Here is a 15,860-nt window from a genome sequence, read left to right on the forward strand (position 1 = left end):
TAATGCTGATGTATGTAGCCCTGTTTTACAGCCAGGTATTTTAAATCTGAAATACTGTTTCTTCTGTCTTGGTTTTGAGATGGCAAAGGATCTGTGGAGGTAGGGAGAGGAATTTCATCTCTATGGTCTGCATTCAGAGTTGTTTCAGAAGTCTTGGGTTTTAAAAAAACAAAAACCTTTCTGTGGATAGCAACCTGCCACTCATCCAACCCCAGTCATAGAGCTGGAAGGGATCTCAGGAGTCTGTTTGATCTGGTCTCTTACCCAAAGGCTTTATTCTTAAAGACTTCTGATGAGGATGATTCCACAGCATTCCTAAGCAGCCCATTTCTGTTCTGCACTAGTCTAATGATAAGCCAGGCTCATTCTTCAGCTAGCTCCATGTTGTGTTTGCAGAGACGAGCGCTCGAGCTGTGTGTGGTAAGACAGGGTTTAACCACACAACCCTCAGGATAATTTAGGTCTGCGGCTGGATTCTGTGCATTTGTCACTCTTCTCCTGGCCTGGTGCAATGCCGGGTGTATCTTCTGCCCTTTTCCACAGAAACTTCCTTCAGAAAAGGCCGGCTGGACGCTCCTTTCATACAAGCATCATTCACAAAACATCTTCCTTTCCAGACCCTGTGGAGACATGGACTTGCAAGAATGTCATATATACGTTGCTTTTGGGTGTACCAGGCTGGAGACATGTTTATGGAAGTCAGCCTTAGCCCATACATGTATAGCTGAGTGGTATAGTTAGAACCTTCACCATCCAGCAGAAGGTGTGTTTCTGTAATGTGGTGCGCCTACATGAAATTAACTGCCAGCTGGAACTAAGTTGCTCCTTTCCTCACTTTGTTGCTAAAAGATGGAACTTTTAATGAGGTTTGGGCTTCCACACTAGGGAAAGTGTGCTCAGGCACCCGTGCTACCCGTCTGTATGTCCTCAGCACCAGTCCTGCACCCCTCTTCGTGTCTAAGTTCCCAGCTGTGGAAGCACGGTCTCGGTGGTGCTCAGCATACCTAGCCTGTGACTCTGTTTCTCCCTCTGCCATGACCTGGCACTCAAGAAAGGGTGCGCACTGGTCTCAGCTGCCTGTCATGTTCACCGGGATAACTGTGTGTTTTGGGTAAATAACACAGCTGTCTGCGGTCGGACCCAGGACCCCACTGGTGGGTTGGATGCAGGCCTTTAGGGAGAACCTCTATGGAGAAACCATACAAGGTCAAATTTGTCCTCAGCTCTCCATCATAGTTACAGTAATGACAAACTCATTTTTCTGTGTGTGACCAGAGATTTTGAGCTGCCTGTGAACGTGCCTGTGCCAAGTGCTCCCAGAGAAACCCCTGGAGTCTCTTTTGGCCCATCTGCACAATGGTGTGTGTGGTGCCTTTGCTCTTTATGGGCCAAATGGGTTTTGCTGTCTCTTGAACACCTCTATTTTCTGCCTCTTTATTTACACCAACAGATTCTGCTCAGTGACTGCCTGTGCCGTTTTGTCTTGTTTTTCTAGAATAGACGTGAAAATCACTTTCCTGTGCCTTCTTTGTCACCGGACATTTGCCCACCAGAGCTTACTATCTCAGGTAAGAGTCCTGCTAAATTGCTTTCTTTGTGTGGTGACAAATGCAGCCTTGGCTCCTCGGTGCTGAGGATGATGAAATTAATTTTTATCAGTGTTTATACTGCTGTAGTGGAATCTAATGGGGTGATAAAGAGACTCGTCGCACCAGGAGAGAGGGAACGTAGCAGCTTGGCTTACTCAGTGGGTAGTAAGGAGGTATGTTTGTCCATAGAAGCAACACTCTTTACTAAGGCATTGAGAGGTGTTCATAGGAGACAACTTCTTCCATTCTCAGCCTGCGGTTCATTTGCAGCAGTGCCTTTGCCCATGTGCAAAGTTTATGTCTGACTCGCATGCAGGACGTCTCATTACAGGCGACATTCCCTTCTGATGGGAATGGGTGATCCTCGGAGACACAGTATTAAAAAAGTCAAGTAATGATAGTTATAATGTTCACAGCAACCCTGGGCATCATACAGGCATTAAGGATGCCCTCAGTTGGTCAGACTGGGAAACTGCTTATAGATGCGATTAAGTCAGAATTCTCCCTACATCCAAGCTTCCATTTTTGCTTACTTTTCCATGCTGTCATTTCTCTCCATCCTCCGAGTCCTCTACTGAGCTCTTACCTTTTGTGGGAGAGACCTACTCAGTTCACCCGGCAGGATGGCAGCAACAGGAAACCTCAATAACCCCCATGATCCAGTGTCCAGGGAGATGTCCTCCTGCAAGATAGCCCCTGTCTCTCTGATATGAAGGTTACTCCTGCCCTGAGGAAAAGGCGAGCTTTCCCTAGCAAGTCCCTAGCAAGCACTAACCATCACTCTTGTGGCCGCAAGTCTGACGGCCCTTCCTTCCCCATGTGCTGCTAAGGCACTGGCCCCGCTTGTGAATCCCTGTGTCGGGTGGTAATTTCCATCTAGAAGGCTAAAAGCGAGCATTGCAAGGTAAATGATTGGTTTTAGTCTATACCTGGGATTAACAGGAGAGACAGGGAGCAGGCAGTGCTGGGCTGGGTGTGCGTTAGCACTCGGCTCCCAGGGATGCCTGTCTCACCTTGGGCAAGCTTGGCAGGCTTCAGCCTTTGCCCTCCATGCTCTGCACTGCAGAGACCCTGGGACAGGGACTGCCCTTGGTCTGTCCTCCCTGCCCCGAGCATCCTGCAGCCTGGATTTCAGGTAGGCTCTTGGGTGGCCACCCTGACAGTCAGAGCTCCTGGGGCCAGGGAGCAAAGCCCTGGGTCATGTAGGCAATCCAGCAAATAGCAATGACCTAATCACTTCCTGACTTAGCTAAGGGATTTCATTACACAGTTTTTTTAATGTGAAATGCCGAGGAGGCTTTGTGTCAGTGTTGTCATCCATGAAAACAGACAACTGGCTCTGAAAGAGCAGCAGCCAGGCTTGGAGCCTGGGACAGTGACTGCCTCTCTCTGGGTGCCTGATGGGTGCCCTGGGTATCTCCCTGTCCAGAGCTGACAGCAAAGCCACATGGAGCTAATCCTCATTAGCCATGCATCAAAGGGTAACAGCTCTGCCCTTGAACTTGAAGAGTAAAGTGTTGGTGGCCTATCCAGCAACCCCATTTATTACCTCTTGCTGCTTCCCAGCTGCTGGCATTAGCAGAGCAGATGAACACCCGCGTGAGGAGGATTACAGTTGTGCAGCACCACTGCTGCTCCTCGCTGCCTTCTCCTTGCACCTGGTCTCTGCCCCAGCAGTCTAGGAGGGTGCGGTGATAAGTGCTCAAGAGGTTCAGAAGTGGTGTTACTCAGCAAGACGGGGCTTCCCGTGATGTTAATCAGACCCCAGGCAGGCAAAAGCCGCTGCTCCCTGGGCAAATCCTGTGCCACTGGCACGAGAAGGAATTTTGTCACTGACCTGGCCTGACAGCTTGAGGGTGAGCAGGGGCAGGAGGCTGGGCAGGCAGGCAAGCAGCAAGGCTGCAGGCACAGCAGTCCTGCACCTTTTTGGAGTCTGGCAGGGGAGCTCCCGAGCAGGTAACACCTTCTGCAGTCCTTTTCCCAGGGAATGGCACGTTTTTTTACGGACAAGCATTAATCATAATGGGAAAAGTGGGGTTCCCTCCAGGGATGGAGGAGCACAAGTGGCAGGGCATGGCAGCAGAGCTTGCAGTCTGTACCATTTCAGCTGTGAAGGCAGGGCCGGGAAGGAATGATGAGCCAGCTGCCAGCAGCTGCCTCTTCTGATCTCATGGTATCTTTTCACCAGCAAAGCAGCCACCGTTCCTGCCTCTTTCTCCCTCTGTGTCTGCCTCGCAACGCATGTGGCTCCTTCTACTCAAAAAAACCTACCTGCCCAACTGAAAGAAAAGGATTCAAGGCTTTCTTGCAGTCTTGGAGGAGGAAAAAGTCTTGCACTGGTGTTTTTCCACATCACTTCTAATCCGTCATTGCCTTTTCCTGTGGATGCTGTGACAGCCAAGGCTGCATTTTATAAAAAGCTGGGTTTCAGTTTTGCTTTATCGATCAGAGAAAACAAAAGCCAGGCAGATTTGATTTTTTTTTTTTCTCCACAGATCACCATAACTGCAGATCCCAAGACTCGACAAAAATTTCTGATCAAAAATTTCCAATGTGCTATTTTTGCAATTCTGGGTCTCTGGATGAAATATCTCATCTTAAATGATGCAGAAGCCCAGTTTCAGTAAAGGTTTGCCCCAGTATCCAATCTTTTCAACAGTGGCCTGGTTCAGCCTTCCAGGATCAGATCTAGTAAATCCTGGTCTTTGATTTTTGGCCTGCTGCACACACACATTATATTCCATGCAACAAAAGTTCTGGATTTTGCTTTGCAGGCATCTCTTTCATCTACCCAAGTTCTCCATTAACATTTATTTTTGATTCTTCAGCACCCACTTCGGCACCTAATCATAAAGCAGCCTCAGGCGCCAAACCAAAAGTAGCACTGGATCCCCATATCCGGCTCAAAGATGAGAAACTGGAACTGGTAAGTGGAACAGGTTCCTCTCCCCAAAGCGAAGTTTCTTTTCAATCCTCTCTCAAGGTGTATCATGCAGAAAATAGTCCACTGGCATGATATGTCCTTGTTTCCAGCTGCCACATCACTGGCAAACACAATAAGCTTATGTGAATGGTCTCCTTGTATTGCTTTCCGCGAAAGAACTGATGGAGACCTTTCAGCTTTGACTCCTGCAGCAACGTCACACTCAGGCACATGAGGACCAGGCCAGGTGCTAGCATGGGGGTCACTATGTCACTATGCAAACCTGAATAGATACAGTCGAAGAGAACCTGCCTGCCTGTTTGCACAGAATAAAGCTACAGCACTTGATCAATGCTCTAATTTACACGTGCACCACCCTTTGTCCAACAGCCTGCTCCGGCCCGATTCCCCGTCACCTCTGTAGCATATCAGCTGGGCTGTGCTGGGAATAGCCATAGCCCCTGCGATGTGGCAAGCTGTATTTATCACCAAGGGTCTGTAAAAGAAAAAAAAAGGATCTCGGCTCTTCAGTCGAGTTTGCTGGGAGTTGGGTCCAGCCTCTAAAGGTAAAAAGGGAGAAGAGGGCACAGCGAAACACCCTGATGGTGTCCAAAAGGGCATTTAAACACACCTTGGCTCATCCTGACTATTTCTCAATACTCTAGGGAGCTCCACAAGTCTCTTCCTGGCAGTTACACCTCCCTTAGATGTAATGCATTTGACTTGGGGCTGTAGGTGCAGGCACCTGCCCTCCAAACTTTCCGGTGCTGCTGCTGTCGCTGCTGGGGTGACCTCGGGCAGCCTGGTGTGGGCGAGGGAAGGCTGAAATACAAGATGTCTCACCAGGGATCCAGCCAGAACCGCTGTTCCTTTCATCACTTTATGAAAAATATATTCCACGGGCACCATCAAAGCACAGGGTGTGCTGCCCGTTTGCTCACCGAGATCTCAGTGAAGGGCAGAGTGTCCCTGGAGGGCCATGTCCCCAGCCTGGTTTTGGGGTGCATGTACCCCCCTGAGTACTGCTGGCATTTGACGGGGGAAGCGTGGGAACGCAGCCCCTTCTGCAGGGCCGGGGGTTTCCAAGGAGGACCCGCAGTAACGAGCATCTGCTGCCACCCGACGGCAAACGCAGCGCTCGCCCTTCTGCTGCTCTCGCCGCCCGGGAGGGCAGCAGGCAAGCGGGAACTTTTCTTCTAAGCCTGCGTAATTCTCCTAAAGCGGGATTTAGGATTGCATTTTCACCGCAACCTCTGCTCGTCACGGGCATAAAAGCAGCTCTTCATTGGCAGGAGGAGTGGGGTCGCTCGGCTTTCGGTTTTAAAAGCCAGTGTTCCAAGCAGGCAGCTGCAGCAGCACCAGGGTCAGGAGATGCACACCAACCGGCACACGTCCGAGATGGTTTTGGGGTGGCCCACGCCAGATTCCAACACCTGCAGACTGAGGACCAGGGCATCCCAAAACCCAGGAGCCAACTGCACTGCCTTGTGCAGGGGTGGCGGGCAGAGGAGTGGTAGGTGGGACTCAAATGGGCCTTATAGGCAGCATGTGAGAGCAGACGGGTCCTGTGGGCTTTCTGGTGACAGAAATGTGAGCAAGGACTCGTCTCCAGCCCCTTTCCAGGGGACCATGCAGGAGGTGCTGTACGTGCACGAGAAGGAGCCAGGGGTGCAGCCTGGGACAGGGGAGTGCTTAACTTGGGCTCTTTCCCAGACTCTGCTGAGCTTGACTTTGTCTTTTAAAAGCTTTTACTTGTTGCCACCAGCAGCAAAGTGGGGTTTGCACAGGTTTGTCTGCTTCTGTGTGGTGCCCTGGGGTTGGATTGATAAATATCAGTAGAAGACAGGGCATCAGGCGAAATGAGAGAGCAAAAGTTGCAGCGGAGAAGCAAAATTGTCTCCTGCTGCCACAGGAAATACTCTGTGAATAGCTTCTGTCTTCTCAGTTTCAAACTCAATTCCTGGGCAGTAAGAGGAGAGGCTGAGCTCTTGGCAGCTGGGCCTTGCTACAGCTCCACTGGCTTTTCATAAAGCTCCTGACAGTTTGTCATAGCTGCAAATCTGTTTGCAGACTGCATAAAACGTTCTTAGAGCGATGTGAATGTGTCCCTGTCTTCAGCAACAGACAGTTCTGCACACATGTAGGAAAGGCGAGACTGCAAATCCAGCCCAGGCCTGGTCCTTTGGGAGATGCTGCCTGCAGAGTCACTTCCAGAAAACCCAGCACCAAGTGTGTTCCCACTACCCATTTCCAAAGAGTTCCTTTTCCAGTATTTTTCTTTTTAAAGGCTCATTGTTTCTGCTCAAGGTTCTGCAGTATCTTGGTCTGGATGTGACCGAGGAGAAGAAGAGGCAGTTACGGCAAAGCTTGACCACAGACTCGCAGGGGACGGTGGCCTATGGAGGTGAGTAGGCAGCGCTGCATGTGACGGACTTTTTCCATATTTTGTGTGGCTTTGCTGGAGGCTGAGAAAGGAGAGGGGCATCTGCTGCAAGGTGGCAGGTAAGATACCTGACTGGGTATTGATGTAGCCTCAAAAGAGCTAAGAAAAGTCACAAATACAGAAGAAGGTGTTTGGTAGAAGCATATGTAAAATGAAAATACAAGAGATTTGGTGCGAGGGCTCACTTCCCTTAACCCCTGCTTGCCAAGCAAGAGCTGGCCAGAGGATATGCAGAAAATAAAAGCCTGCACTGCTTTGTGTGACCTGCCAGAGCATATCTGGCCTGCAGGGCCTGCTCCCCAGAAGTTTTTTTGCAAAAATTCAAAGCCACCAGCAGCAACGTCCCCACCAGCACCAATGTCCCCACCAGACAGAACAGGCTTGCAAAGCACAACGCCTCCTGGATGGATGCTTTTGTGCGGAGCGAGCGATGGGATACAGGACCATGTGCCTCTGTCTATGAGCGACATAACTTGTGTCAACAGAAGGAACGATGATCAGGGGTATTCGGCAAATGTGCTTGCAGCGAAGACGCTGCTCTTGCGCTAAAGGCTCCAGTTCCAAGGCTGCAGCTCCAGGCTGAGGACTGGAGGGGTTGGGACACTGGTGCCACCTCCCCTACGCTACGCCAGCTCCTGTCTGTCCCACACAGCCCCTCACACTGTGCTCTCCTCCATATTCAAATGCAAAACAAATCCGGATTTTCAGACTTGTCAATTTAACGCCTTTTCTAAGTGCTGAAGTTATTGAGTTGGTTTTTTGTTTAAACCAGCAACATCAGAAATGCCAGCAGGCAGGCGGGTGCCTTTTGTCAGAGAAATGTGGGTTTGGCTTTAAATTTTAAAACTCTGAGAACCACAGTTGTGAAAACTCTGCTGTGAAAATATCTGGGGGGTTTTGGGTTTTTCAAAAGTTAAGCTTTTTTTCAACTGGGTAAGAAACAAGAGTCTGTTAAGGACTGTCAACAAATTATTTAAGCTTGATGGGATTGCCAAAGAACTGAGGAATGTCAGAGATGACTGCTTAGCATCTCCAAACCTGCTCTGCTTGGCAGTCAGTAGGTGTCCCCAAAATCAGTGGCATTTTCTCCTCACTCAGCGCTTTCCTCTTTCAGCCTGTTAAAAACTGATTACTTTTTTTTCTTGCAGATCTTCTCCAAGCACTCAGGGATCTGATGCAGGAGGAGCTGGATGAGGCTGGTCTGGATTCCAACTCCATGCTCTTCACGCAGCATGAAGTGGCCAGTTTGCTGGATACGTCAGCTTTTCACTCTCCGGTCAGTCAGTCCAATGCTCTTCTACATCGAATCCATGAAGCTTCTACGTGAAATCCATGAAATTCTGAGATGAGAAGAGCTAAATTACCATCTCCCATTTGTTCTAGAATTATAAAGAGAAGGCAGAACTATGCATTAATAGTTTTGATTATAGGAAATTCCATGAAAGACCTTAAACTTCTCATTTTTAATGAGGAAATAACGATATCTATGGCATGATATGAAGGAAGCAGCCTGGCTGTGATGGAGGGGGAAAATTAGGCATAATTAATTGATTCCAACTAATTTCACCTGGTTCACAAAATGAACTGTATGAACAAAATGAACAAAATCCACTGTAATGCAGCTATTCCAGCTATGTCAGGGATCAGAGAGTAAAATCCTGTGGGGTGAAAAAAACCATGCAGTTGAATTATTTAATTTGCCTTTTGATCTGTTGCATAAACATGCTGACTTCTTTTCAAAGTGATTTTGATTCATCGTTATTCTGGGTATGGACTACAGCATGCCTGCCATCCAGCCCCATGTTTTTGGTAAGGCATAAGCGCTGCCTGACGCTGGCTGTCCCTCTGCCTTGCAGACCTTCGACTCCCTCGGCTGTAATGGCAACGAGGAGCTGGAGCAGCTGCAACTGGAAATGATGGATCTGCGGCAAGAAGTCCGAAGGCTAAAGGTGGAGCATCTCCTCTGAGGAGATTTCTTGGCTGGTGGCTTCTGCTGTAGCTCACTGTAGTTGTATGCAAGGGTAATGGTGTAGCCTGTCCCTCTTAAGAAGTCACCAGTTTGCGTTCCGCGTGTTCCTTGTCACAAGGAAACTCTCACCCTTAGCTCTCCTTAATTGCCTCTTTCTTGCACTCAACCTCAAACGAAAAGCTATTTGTACATATGCAGTCACTTTTTAGCAGTGAGTAAATATATTTAAAAATACAAAAACGCATCTCAAATAATTCAAGCTCATGAATAACAGAAGCACCGCCTGTCCTCCCACCCCGACCTAGCTGCTGATTGCCAGCACGGCTGTTAGCACTATGGTGGAGTCCACGTGGATTGCTGCAGTTCGCAGCCCAAAGAGCACTGTGGGGGAGAGTACACACAACTGCTTCTGTAAAATATTCTGGTGGGTAGGGGCTATGAGACCAGGGCGTCTTCTAGAGAATGTCCTATTGTTGCTTCTAATCCAGTGAAAATATTTTCCATAGTCTCTCTTGAAAGAGGTGGAGAACAGCAAGAAGTCAATGGAAGATGAGCTTCAGAGACTGAACCAGGTTAGTGAAGAGATTTCTAGGGGCCTTGGGCTGGTTTTGGTGTTTGGCGGCTGAGGGGGATGTGGTGCATTCGCCAGAATTTCTTGCTGCTTCCAGAAAGCACTTGGGTTCCTCTCTGAGAACCGGACGCTGCACAGCAAGCTGCAGATGGCAGAGGTCGTGCAGAGACAGGCTCACAGTGCGGAGCAGGACTACGAGGAAGTGATCCACTTGCTGGAAGCTGAAATTGCAGAACTGAAGATGCAGCTGGTGGGGAAGAAAGCAAAACATGTCTCTGAAATAGAGGTAATGCAACCTTCAGCCTGGGAAAAAGCCCCACAACCCTCCTGACCCTTTTTCTGGGGATTCCTCCCCTTCTATTTAAAGGAGAAAATGAATGTAGCACATACATCATTTCTTGTGCATGACCACTAGGCCACCACGGTCTCTGGGTCCATGTCATAGTCTGTATAATTTCCACTGTCCATCCCAAAAGGACTGTGGTTTTCTGCTTGTAGCAAATGTCATAAATTGATGTTTCCAAAAACCAAGGCTGGAGCATCATCATCACCTTTCTCTTCTTCCTCTGGTCTCATCTCAGGAGGACATCCTGGAACTGAAAAGGCAGCTGTCCCTGGCTGATGGCCAGTTACGAAAATCAGAAGTCTCACGGAAGCGCCTGGAGATCTGCAATAGGAAACTGCTCCTGTTTGTGCAGGTCAAGTGCTGAACCGCCCCCGGTGCCGGTGGCATCACTGTGGCCTCTTACCTTAAGGGTGGTTTTGCAAGTCCAAACAACTTCCTGCCCCATAAGCAAGAGAGGGGTTTTTTAATTCCTTCTCATCCTAAAAAGGCCCTGTCTGTTGGTTAGGAGAAACCAGGAATGAACTCAGATACGCTCATCTACCCAAGAGCTATGTAAACACCAGGGTGCAGGTTTTGCCTGGTGGCTCTGCTGTCCCCAGCTCACCAGTCCCCCCGCGATGCTCGGGCTGAGGCTGCTCCAGGAACCTTGTTGGACATGGTGGTCGAACTCACGTGTTTTAACCTTCCCTTTGTATAACCAACGGTTGCTTCTCTACACAACAAACGGGAACTGGAAGAGTGGCTTTGCTCTTCCAGTGCTTTTTTCCCCCAGATTTCCTGCAAAATCTCACACATAATTTCTTTAGTCTTTTAATTGACTGTTCTTCCACTCACTACCTGTATTGGGAATACATTGTGTTTGTGTCATTAGTAAACTGGCCAGCCCGGGAAGCACTAGTATTCAGTATATCTGCTACAATTAGTAGTAGCCTGTCCCAAGAGCTCTTGAAATCAATAGGAAACAGTGGAGCAGAAGGAAGCGTAGCTGCTGTGTCCTCTGCTTCAGAGAAGGAAGAATTAAAATGCCTCTAGACCTGCAGCACTACGTGCTGGTGCCTGTGCGGTCTGGGGCTGGACTTTGGAAGTGGATTTGACTTGGCCCCAGGGTCAAACATCACAGGTTTTTGACCACTGATGCAAAATACCTTCCTTTTTTATACATCCCTCAGTGTTTGAGAACTCACTAACCGTGCATGGTAATGACAGCTTAAGCGTGCAGGTACAATCCAGAAACCAGGGATTGCTAGTAGCAACGATGAACGCTCGCTGAAACGTAGCCTGCAAAATTGTGCTTTGGAAGAGTATTTTTATGTTGCATTTTATATATTTTAGTGTTGGTATTAAAATGCATAATTTACATGTGTCTGTATATTTGCATAGGCTGTGAATGTTGCTTGAGTTGCAAAAGGCCTTGAGAGATTCGCTTCAAGGGCAATGAATAAGCAGAAGCTGATTACTGTCATATTAAATCTGCTCACCAGGAAAAACCCATGGGGTTTGTTCTCAGGAATTATTCATTTCTACAAGTTTGAAACCTTTTTTGTTTTCTTCTTTTTGTTGTTGTATGGCAGAACGTCCATAAGGTCCTGAGCACACCCAGTCATTTACCAGATGAGAAAAGGTAGGCGATGGCTTCTGGGAATCTTGAACAGGGACACAAAATGTCCTTTTATGACCTTTCTCAGGGGAAGGTGATTCACACATAAGTTACACAGAATTACTAAACATACTGTTGCTTTGGAAGTGAAACCACTGGGGAAAGATGATCTTTCAGGAGGCTGTTGGTGGATTGGTACTTGGGGAGTTGGCCTCCATTCAAGTTTTTTGGGGAGTGAGTAGGTGAAACACTCCTTTGGTTAAGTTGCCCTTGTCAGCAGAGACCCTAAACAAGTTGTTTCAAAGAAGCAGAATTTTGACCCACCTGCTTTTCCCAACAGATGTCAGTTTCTGGCTTTAGGACCATGTCCTTTTTTATTAGCAGTTACAGAAATGGATAGAGGATAAGCAAAGAGCTAGCATGACTCTCAACTGCATGAATGGTTGCAGAAATAGAGTTCAGGCTTCTGGACTCCCCTTCAACCTGAACTTTTCTCTTGTAAAAAAATATATCACAACTTTATGTGTGTTTTTAACTGATTAAATCATTGAAAGGTCACTGTACCATTGATAATGACCAGCCCCTTTACAAAAGTCGGTTTTTAAGAATGACTGAAAACAATTTTTAAGTTTTGAAAATGGTTACTTCTAATATAATGAAAAATGTTTTTGAGAAATTCTAAAAACAATGCATTGATATCTGACGGTAACACAACAATACAAGTATGATCGAGATGCAATTCCCCCCTGAATACACAGAATTTACATAGAATATCCTTCACGAGAGGCTGGCCAGGATTTTCAATGATCATTCTGTGATAGAAGTATTGATGGCACTTTCCATATTTATAAGAGTCAACAGTGAAACAGAAGAGGATAAAACAGACGCAGTCTCAGATACATCTCTTCCATCTTCAGATCTTGTTGACCTTTTGCTATCAGAAGCTAAAGAACTGTTAGCGACAATCCTCTCCCACAAGGACGGTAAGCATGAAATTAACTGGAGAAACCTGAACCCAAACCAGTCGCAGGGATGTCTGTTAGTGTCATTTACAGTTTCCACCACCTTCCATATTTTTTTGCCATACCAGTTAAGCCTCCCATACATGTACCTGACTCTCTCATGCTAACCAAGATGTAATTGCCCTCCGTGTATCTGTGAGACTTTGAATCCGAAATGCAGACTCGCAGTGTAAGGAGTTGAAGGGTGTGCCTTGTGCCCAGGGCCAGAGGAAAGGCATTTATCCAGGGAAAAAAACCTAACAGGCAGGAGGATGGTTTCACAGAATCATAGAAGTGCTGGCTGAAAGGGACTTCTGGAGTCAAATCTTCTGCTCCAGGTAGGGCTGTCACACTAGATCGGGTCTGCAGTGGGTTCAGCCCGCTGTGCTTTCAGCGTCCAAAGATGGAGACCCAAAGCCTTGCTGGATAACGTGTTCCTGCGCTATATTACGCTCTGTGAAAAGGATTTTCCCAGCATCTAGTCTGAACTCCCCCAGGTGCAGTATGTGGCCACTGCCCCCAGCTATGTTGTCTGCCACTGCTGAGAAAAGCTTGGCTCCAACATCTTTCTAACCTCCCTTGAAGCAGGAGTGGGTGCTGCGAGATTGCCTCATAGCCTCCTCTTTGCCAGGCTAAACAAGCCCAGCTCCCTCAGCCCTGCCCAGCCTCTCCTGACAGGTTATGGGCCCCAGGGCTCCCTTTGCTGGATCCCGGCCAGTCTCCCAGTAGCTTTGAATCAGGGATCCAAACCTTCGTTACGCCATCCAAGTATGTCTACAGCAATGCTGAGCAGAGGGGAATCTCCCTGTTTTCTCAGTGTGCAAATCAGCCCAGACTCCCTTCCCCTCGCGTGTCCGTGGATGGGAAAAAAACAGAGAAAAGGCACCTGGCTCCATGGGAGTCTGAATTAACTTTCCCAGTCTGGGACTCTGAGCTTAGTCTGTGAGCCATAAACATTTCTTGGCAGCAGTTATTTGACCCTGCTTGTCTCCTTCCATGCAAAAGGAGTTTGTCATCTCCTCCGTGTCAAAATCAGGTGAGTGCACAGCCCCAGAGAGGTTCCCAGTCTTTACTCTTTGATGCTATTCACCAACTAAACATGGCCATGGCCCAGCATTGTCTTTGTCTCAAAGCACAAGACACAAGGAAAATAATTGTAGCCTTGAAGGAGCACCTCTGATACATGAGCGTGTCAGCATTTTCGGAGTTCCTGCATCATTTCAATGTGCATTATCATAATGTAGCAGTGCTACTTGCATTGGGCATGTTCTCTAACCCTCCACTTATACTGGCTGTGTGCTTACATTTGCAGCTTTGCCATGTGACAGGGACCAGTGCCTGCCTGCTGAAGGAATCCCAAATTACAAGGAGTAGGTGTCAAAACTGCCATGGTCTGTAATTTTGACAGTACACACACTAAAAATTCCTGTTTGCTTTGTTGGCTTTTTAAATCAAAACTTCTGCTTGACAACTTTTAACCAGATAATCTAGTAGAGGCCTCCAGATGGCCATGTCAGAGAAATACATCCCTTCCTAGACAGCAAGAGACGTCCCGCCCTGCACAGTGAAGTATGATGTGAATTCCTGGATCTCTCTTTTGTTTTCTAAAATGTTCTTTTTCCTTCAGACCAGATGGGAATGTACAGTTCTATGGCTTATCTAGCCGGCATTTTTATAGACCACTGTGGGTTCTGAGTAAGGGAAAAAGCATCATCGTTTATGTGGTGGTATCAAGGTGCTGTGAAGTCCCAGCCAAGGACAGCAGGACAACATGGCTTTGTTTGGACCTTCAGTATCTTAAGAATTTCCCTAAAACCCCTTAAATATATTTAACAGAGCCATGTCCTAAAGATATCTGCTGACAGGGCACTTTGAGACCTAAGTGTCTACTACCACTGCCTTACCTGATCACCTTAACTCAACCTGAAAACCTGCCAGCACAGTTTTTTAGTTAGGAACAACGTAGACATTTGCAAACATAGGTGTTTTCAAGGTTATAAAAAGCATTTTCAGGCAAAACAGATGCCCAGTACAATCCACTAGCCACGCAAGATCCGTGGCCTCCTCTTTTCTTTCCTAAATAACCAGAGTTGTCTTCATGTTACCCTCTGCACCCTTCTCCCAAACTACATCAAACATGTTTCTCATTTTCAGCCATCTTCATCAGAAGACCACGTGGCCCCCTCCTGCAAGCCAGACCAAGAGTGATCAACCGCAGCCCCCAAGTCCAACCAACGAACTGCCTAAGTAGCCTACACAAACCACCCATGGCTTGCTCGTGCTCTAACTGCGCCTGTCCGTAACACAGCTGCTGCTGTGCTGGCAGACGGGAAGGACACACCATGGGTGCTTCAGCTTCCAGGCCACCCAGACTGAGAAACAAGCTTTCTAACATGAGACTAATTCTTCTGAACTACCCAAGACTTTTTCAGCAACCTCCCCTGTGCGTCTACCTCTGAGTTATCGTACAAGGCTATTTGCTCATGGTTTTGCAGCTTTATAGGAAAAATATTTTCAAGAGGCTACAAGGGCCTGGATTTCACTGGCAGCCTTTTAGAGCTTGTATTCTGGGTAGTAAAAGGAGCATGAACGTACCCAAGGGACTCAGGGGTCTCCAACAGATTCCTTTTGGTATTTCATCTGAAAAACCAAAGTATATTTAGTAACTGTAATCAAAGCAGCTTAATCTGTAGCGTCTTAGCTGTCTTGGGATAGGTACTTCTCTTTTTATTCTTTTTGTATAGCTTATCCCAGCTGCAATGCTTGAAATGGAAAGCACCGTCTCAGCTAGTTGTTGGACAGAGTGTGGAGAGAGCCAGCCATACGCTACCGGTGACAATGTGCTGCTAAACACCAAGCACTCCCTGGAACGCAAGAGAGGACATAGTGAACATATTTCAATAAAGGCCTGCAGTGTCACTGCAGCGTCACTTGGAAATTAGATACACATGATGCAAGATTGTATGTGGATAGCAATGAACAGGGTAGAGATCTGAGACGAACATAAGGTCTGGAAAATAAAATGGAAACGCTGCTCACAAGGCGTTTGCTTTCCAGGTTATGGTTGCAATTGCTGTGTTCAGCGTCCCTGAGACAAATACCCTGCCTGGGTCCGGTTTTTCCTCCCTCTTATTTTGGCAACTGGTAGCAAGATGAATTGAGAAGTTGCAGGAAAGCGTGGTGCATTCTGGATTTTACACAGAATTGTTATGATTACTTCAAATCTCCTTTGTGGGGGTTCAAAACACGTGGATCTTTTATAGCCTAAAATAAAGGCTTAGGAAAAATCATGACCCTCAGCAGTATCTACTTGAAGATATCACTGCACTGCTAAAACAGTAACTCTGTGGTAGAACTTCACAGTCACATAAATAACCGGTCTGAAATTTTGCTTAAACTTAATTTCGTATCTCAGGGTAAA

The 15,860-nt window shown here is 47.4% G+C and overlaps 1 protein-coding gene across 1 annotated transcript in view; it reads left to right on the forward strand.

Moving 5' to 3' along the window:
• The window catches only part of LOC104343520 (syntaxin-binding protein 4), a 35,878-nt gene extending 21,188 nt beyond the window's left edge, over positions 1–14,690 (forward strand). Inside the window, exons 11-22 of the mRNA XM_086473268.1 lie at positions 1,496–1,568; positions 4,418–4,515; positions 6,820–6,916; positions 8,104–8,231; positions 8,812–8,904; positions 9,431–9,496; positions 9,593–9,781; positions 10,077–10,193; positions 11,413–11,462; positions 12,291–12,421; positions 13,752–13,809; positions 14,594–14,690. Of these exons, the coding sequence (XP_086329394.1) occupies positions 1,496–1,568; positions 4,418–4,515; positions 6,820–6,916; positions 8,104–8,231; positions 8,812–8,904; positions 9,431–9,496; positions 9,593–9,781; positions 10,077–10,193; positions 11,413–11,462; positions 12,291–12,421; positions 13,752–13,809; positions 14,594–14,690 (1,197 nt within the window). The remainder of the gene's footprint in view (positions 1–1,495; positions 1,569–4,417; positions 4,516–6,819; positions 6,917–8,103; positions 8,232–8,811; positions 8,905–9,430; positions 9,497–9,592; positions 9,782–10,076; positions 10,194–11,412; positions 11,463–12,290; positions 12,422–13,751; positions 13,810–14,593) is intronic.
• Positions 14,691–15,860: the final 1,170 nt, after the last annotated feature.

This window comes from Leptosomus discolor, chromosome 14, assembly GCF_034619465.1.
Source record: "Leptosomus discolor isolate bLepDis1 chromosome 14, bLepDis1.hap2, whole genome shotgun sequence".
NCBI lineage: Eukaryota > Metazoa > Chordata > Aves > Leptosomiformes > Leptosomidae > Leptosomus > Leptosomus discolor.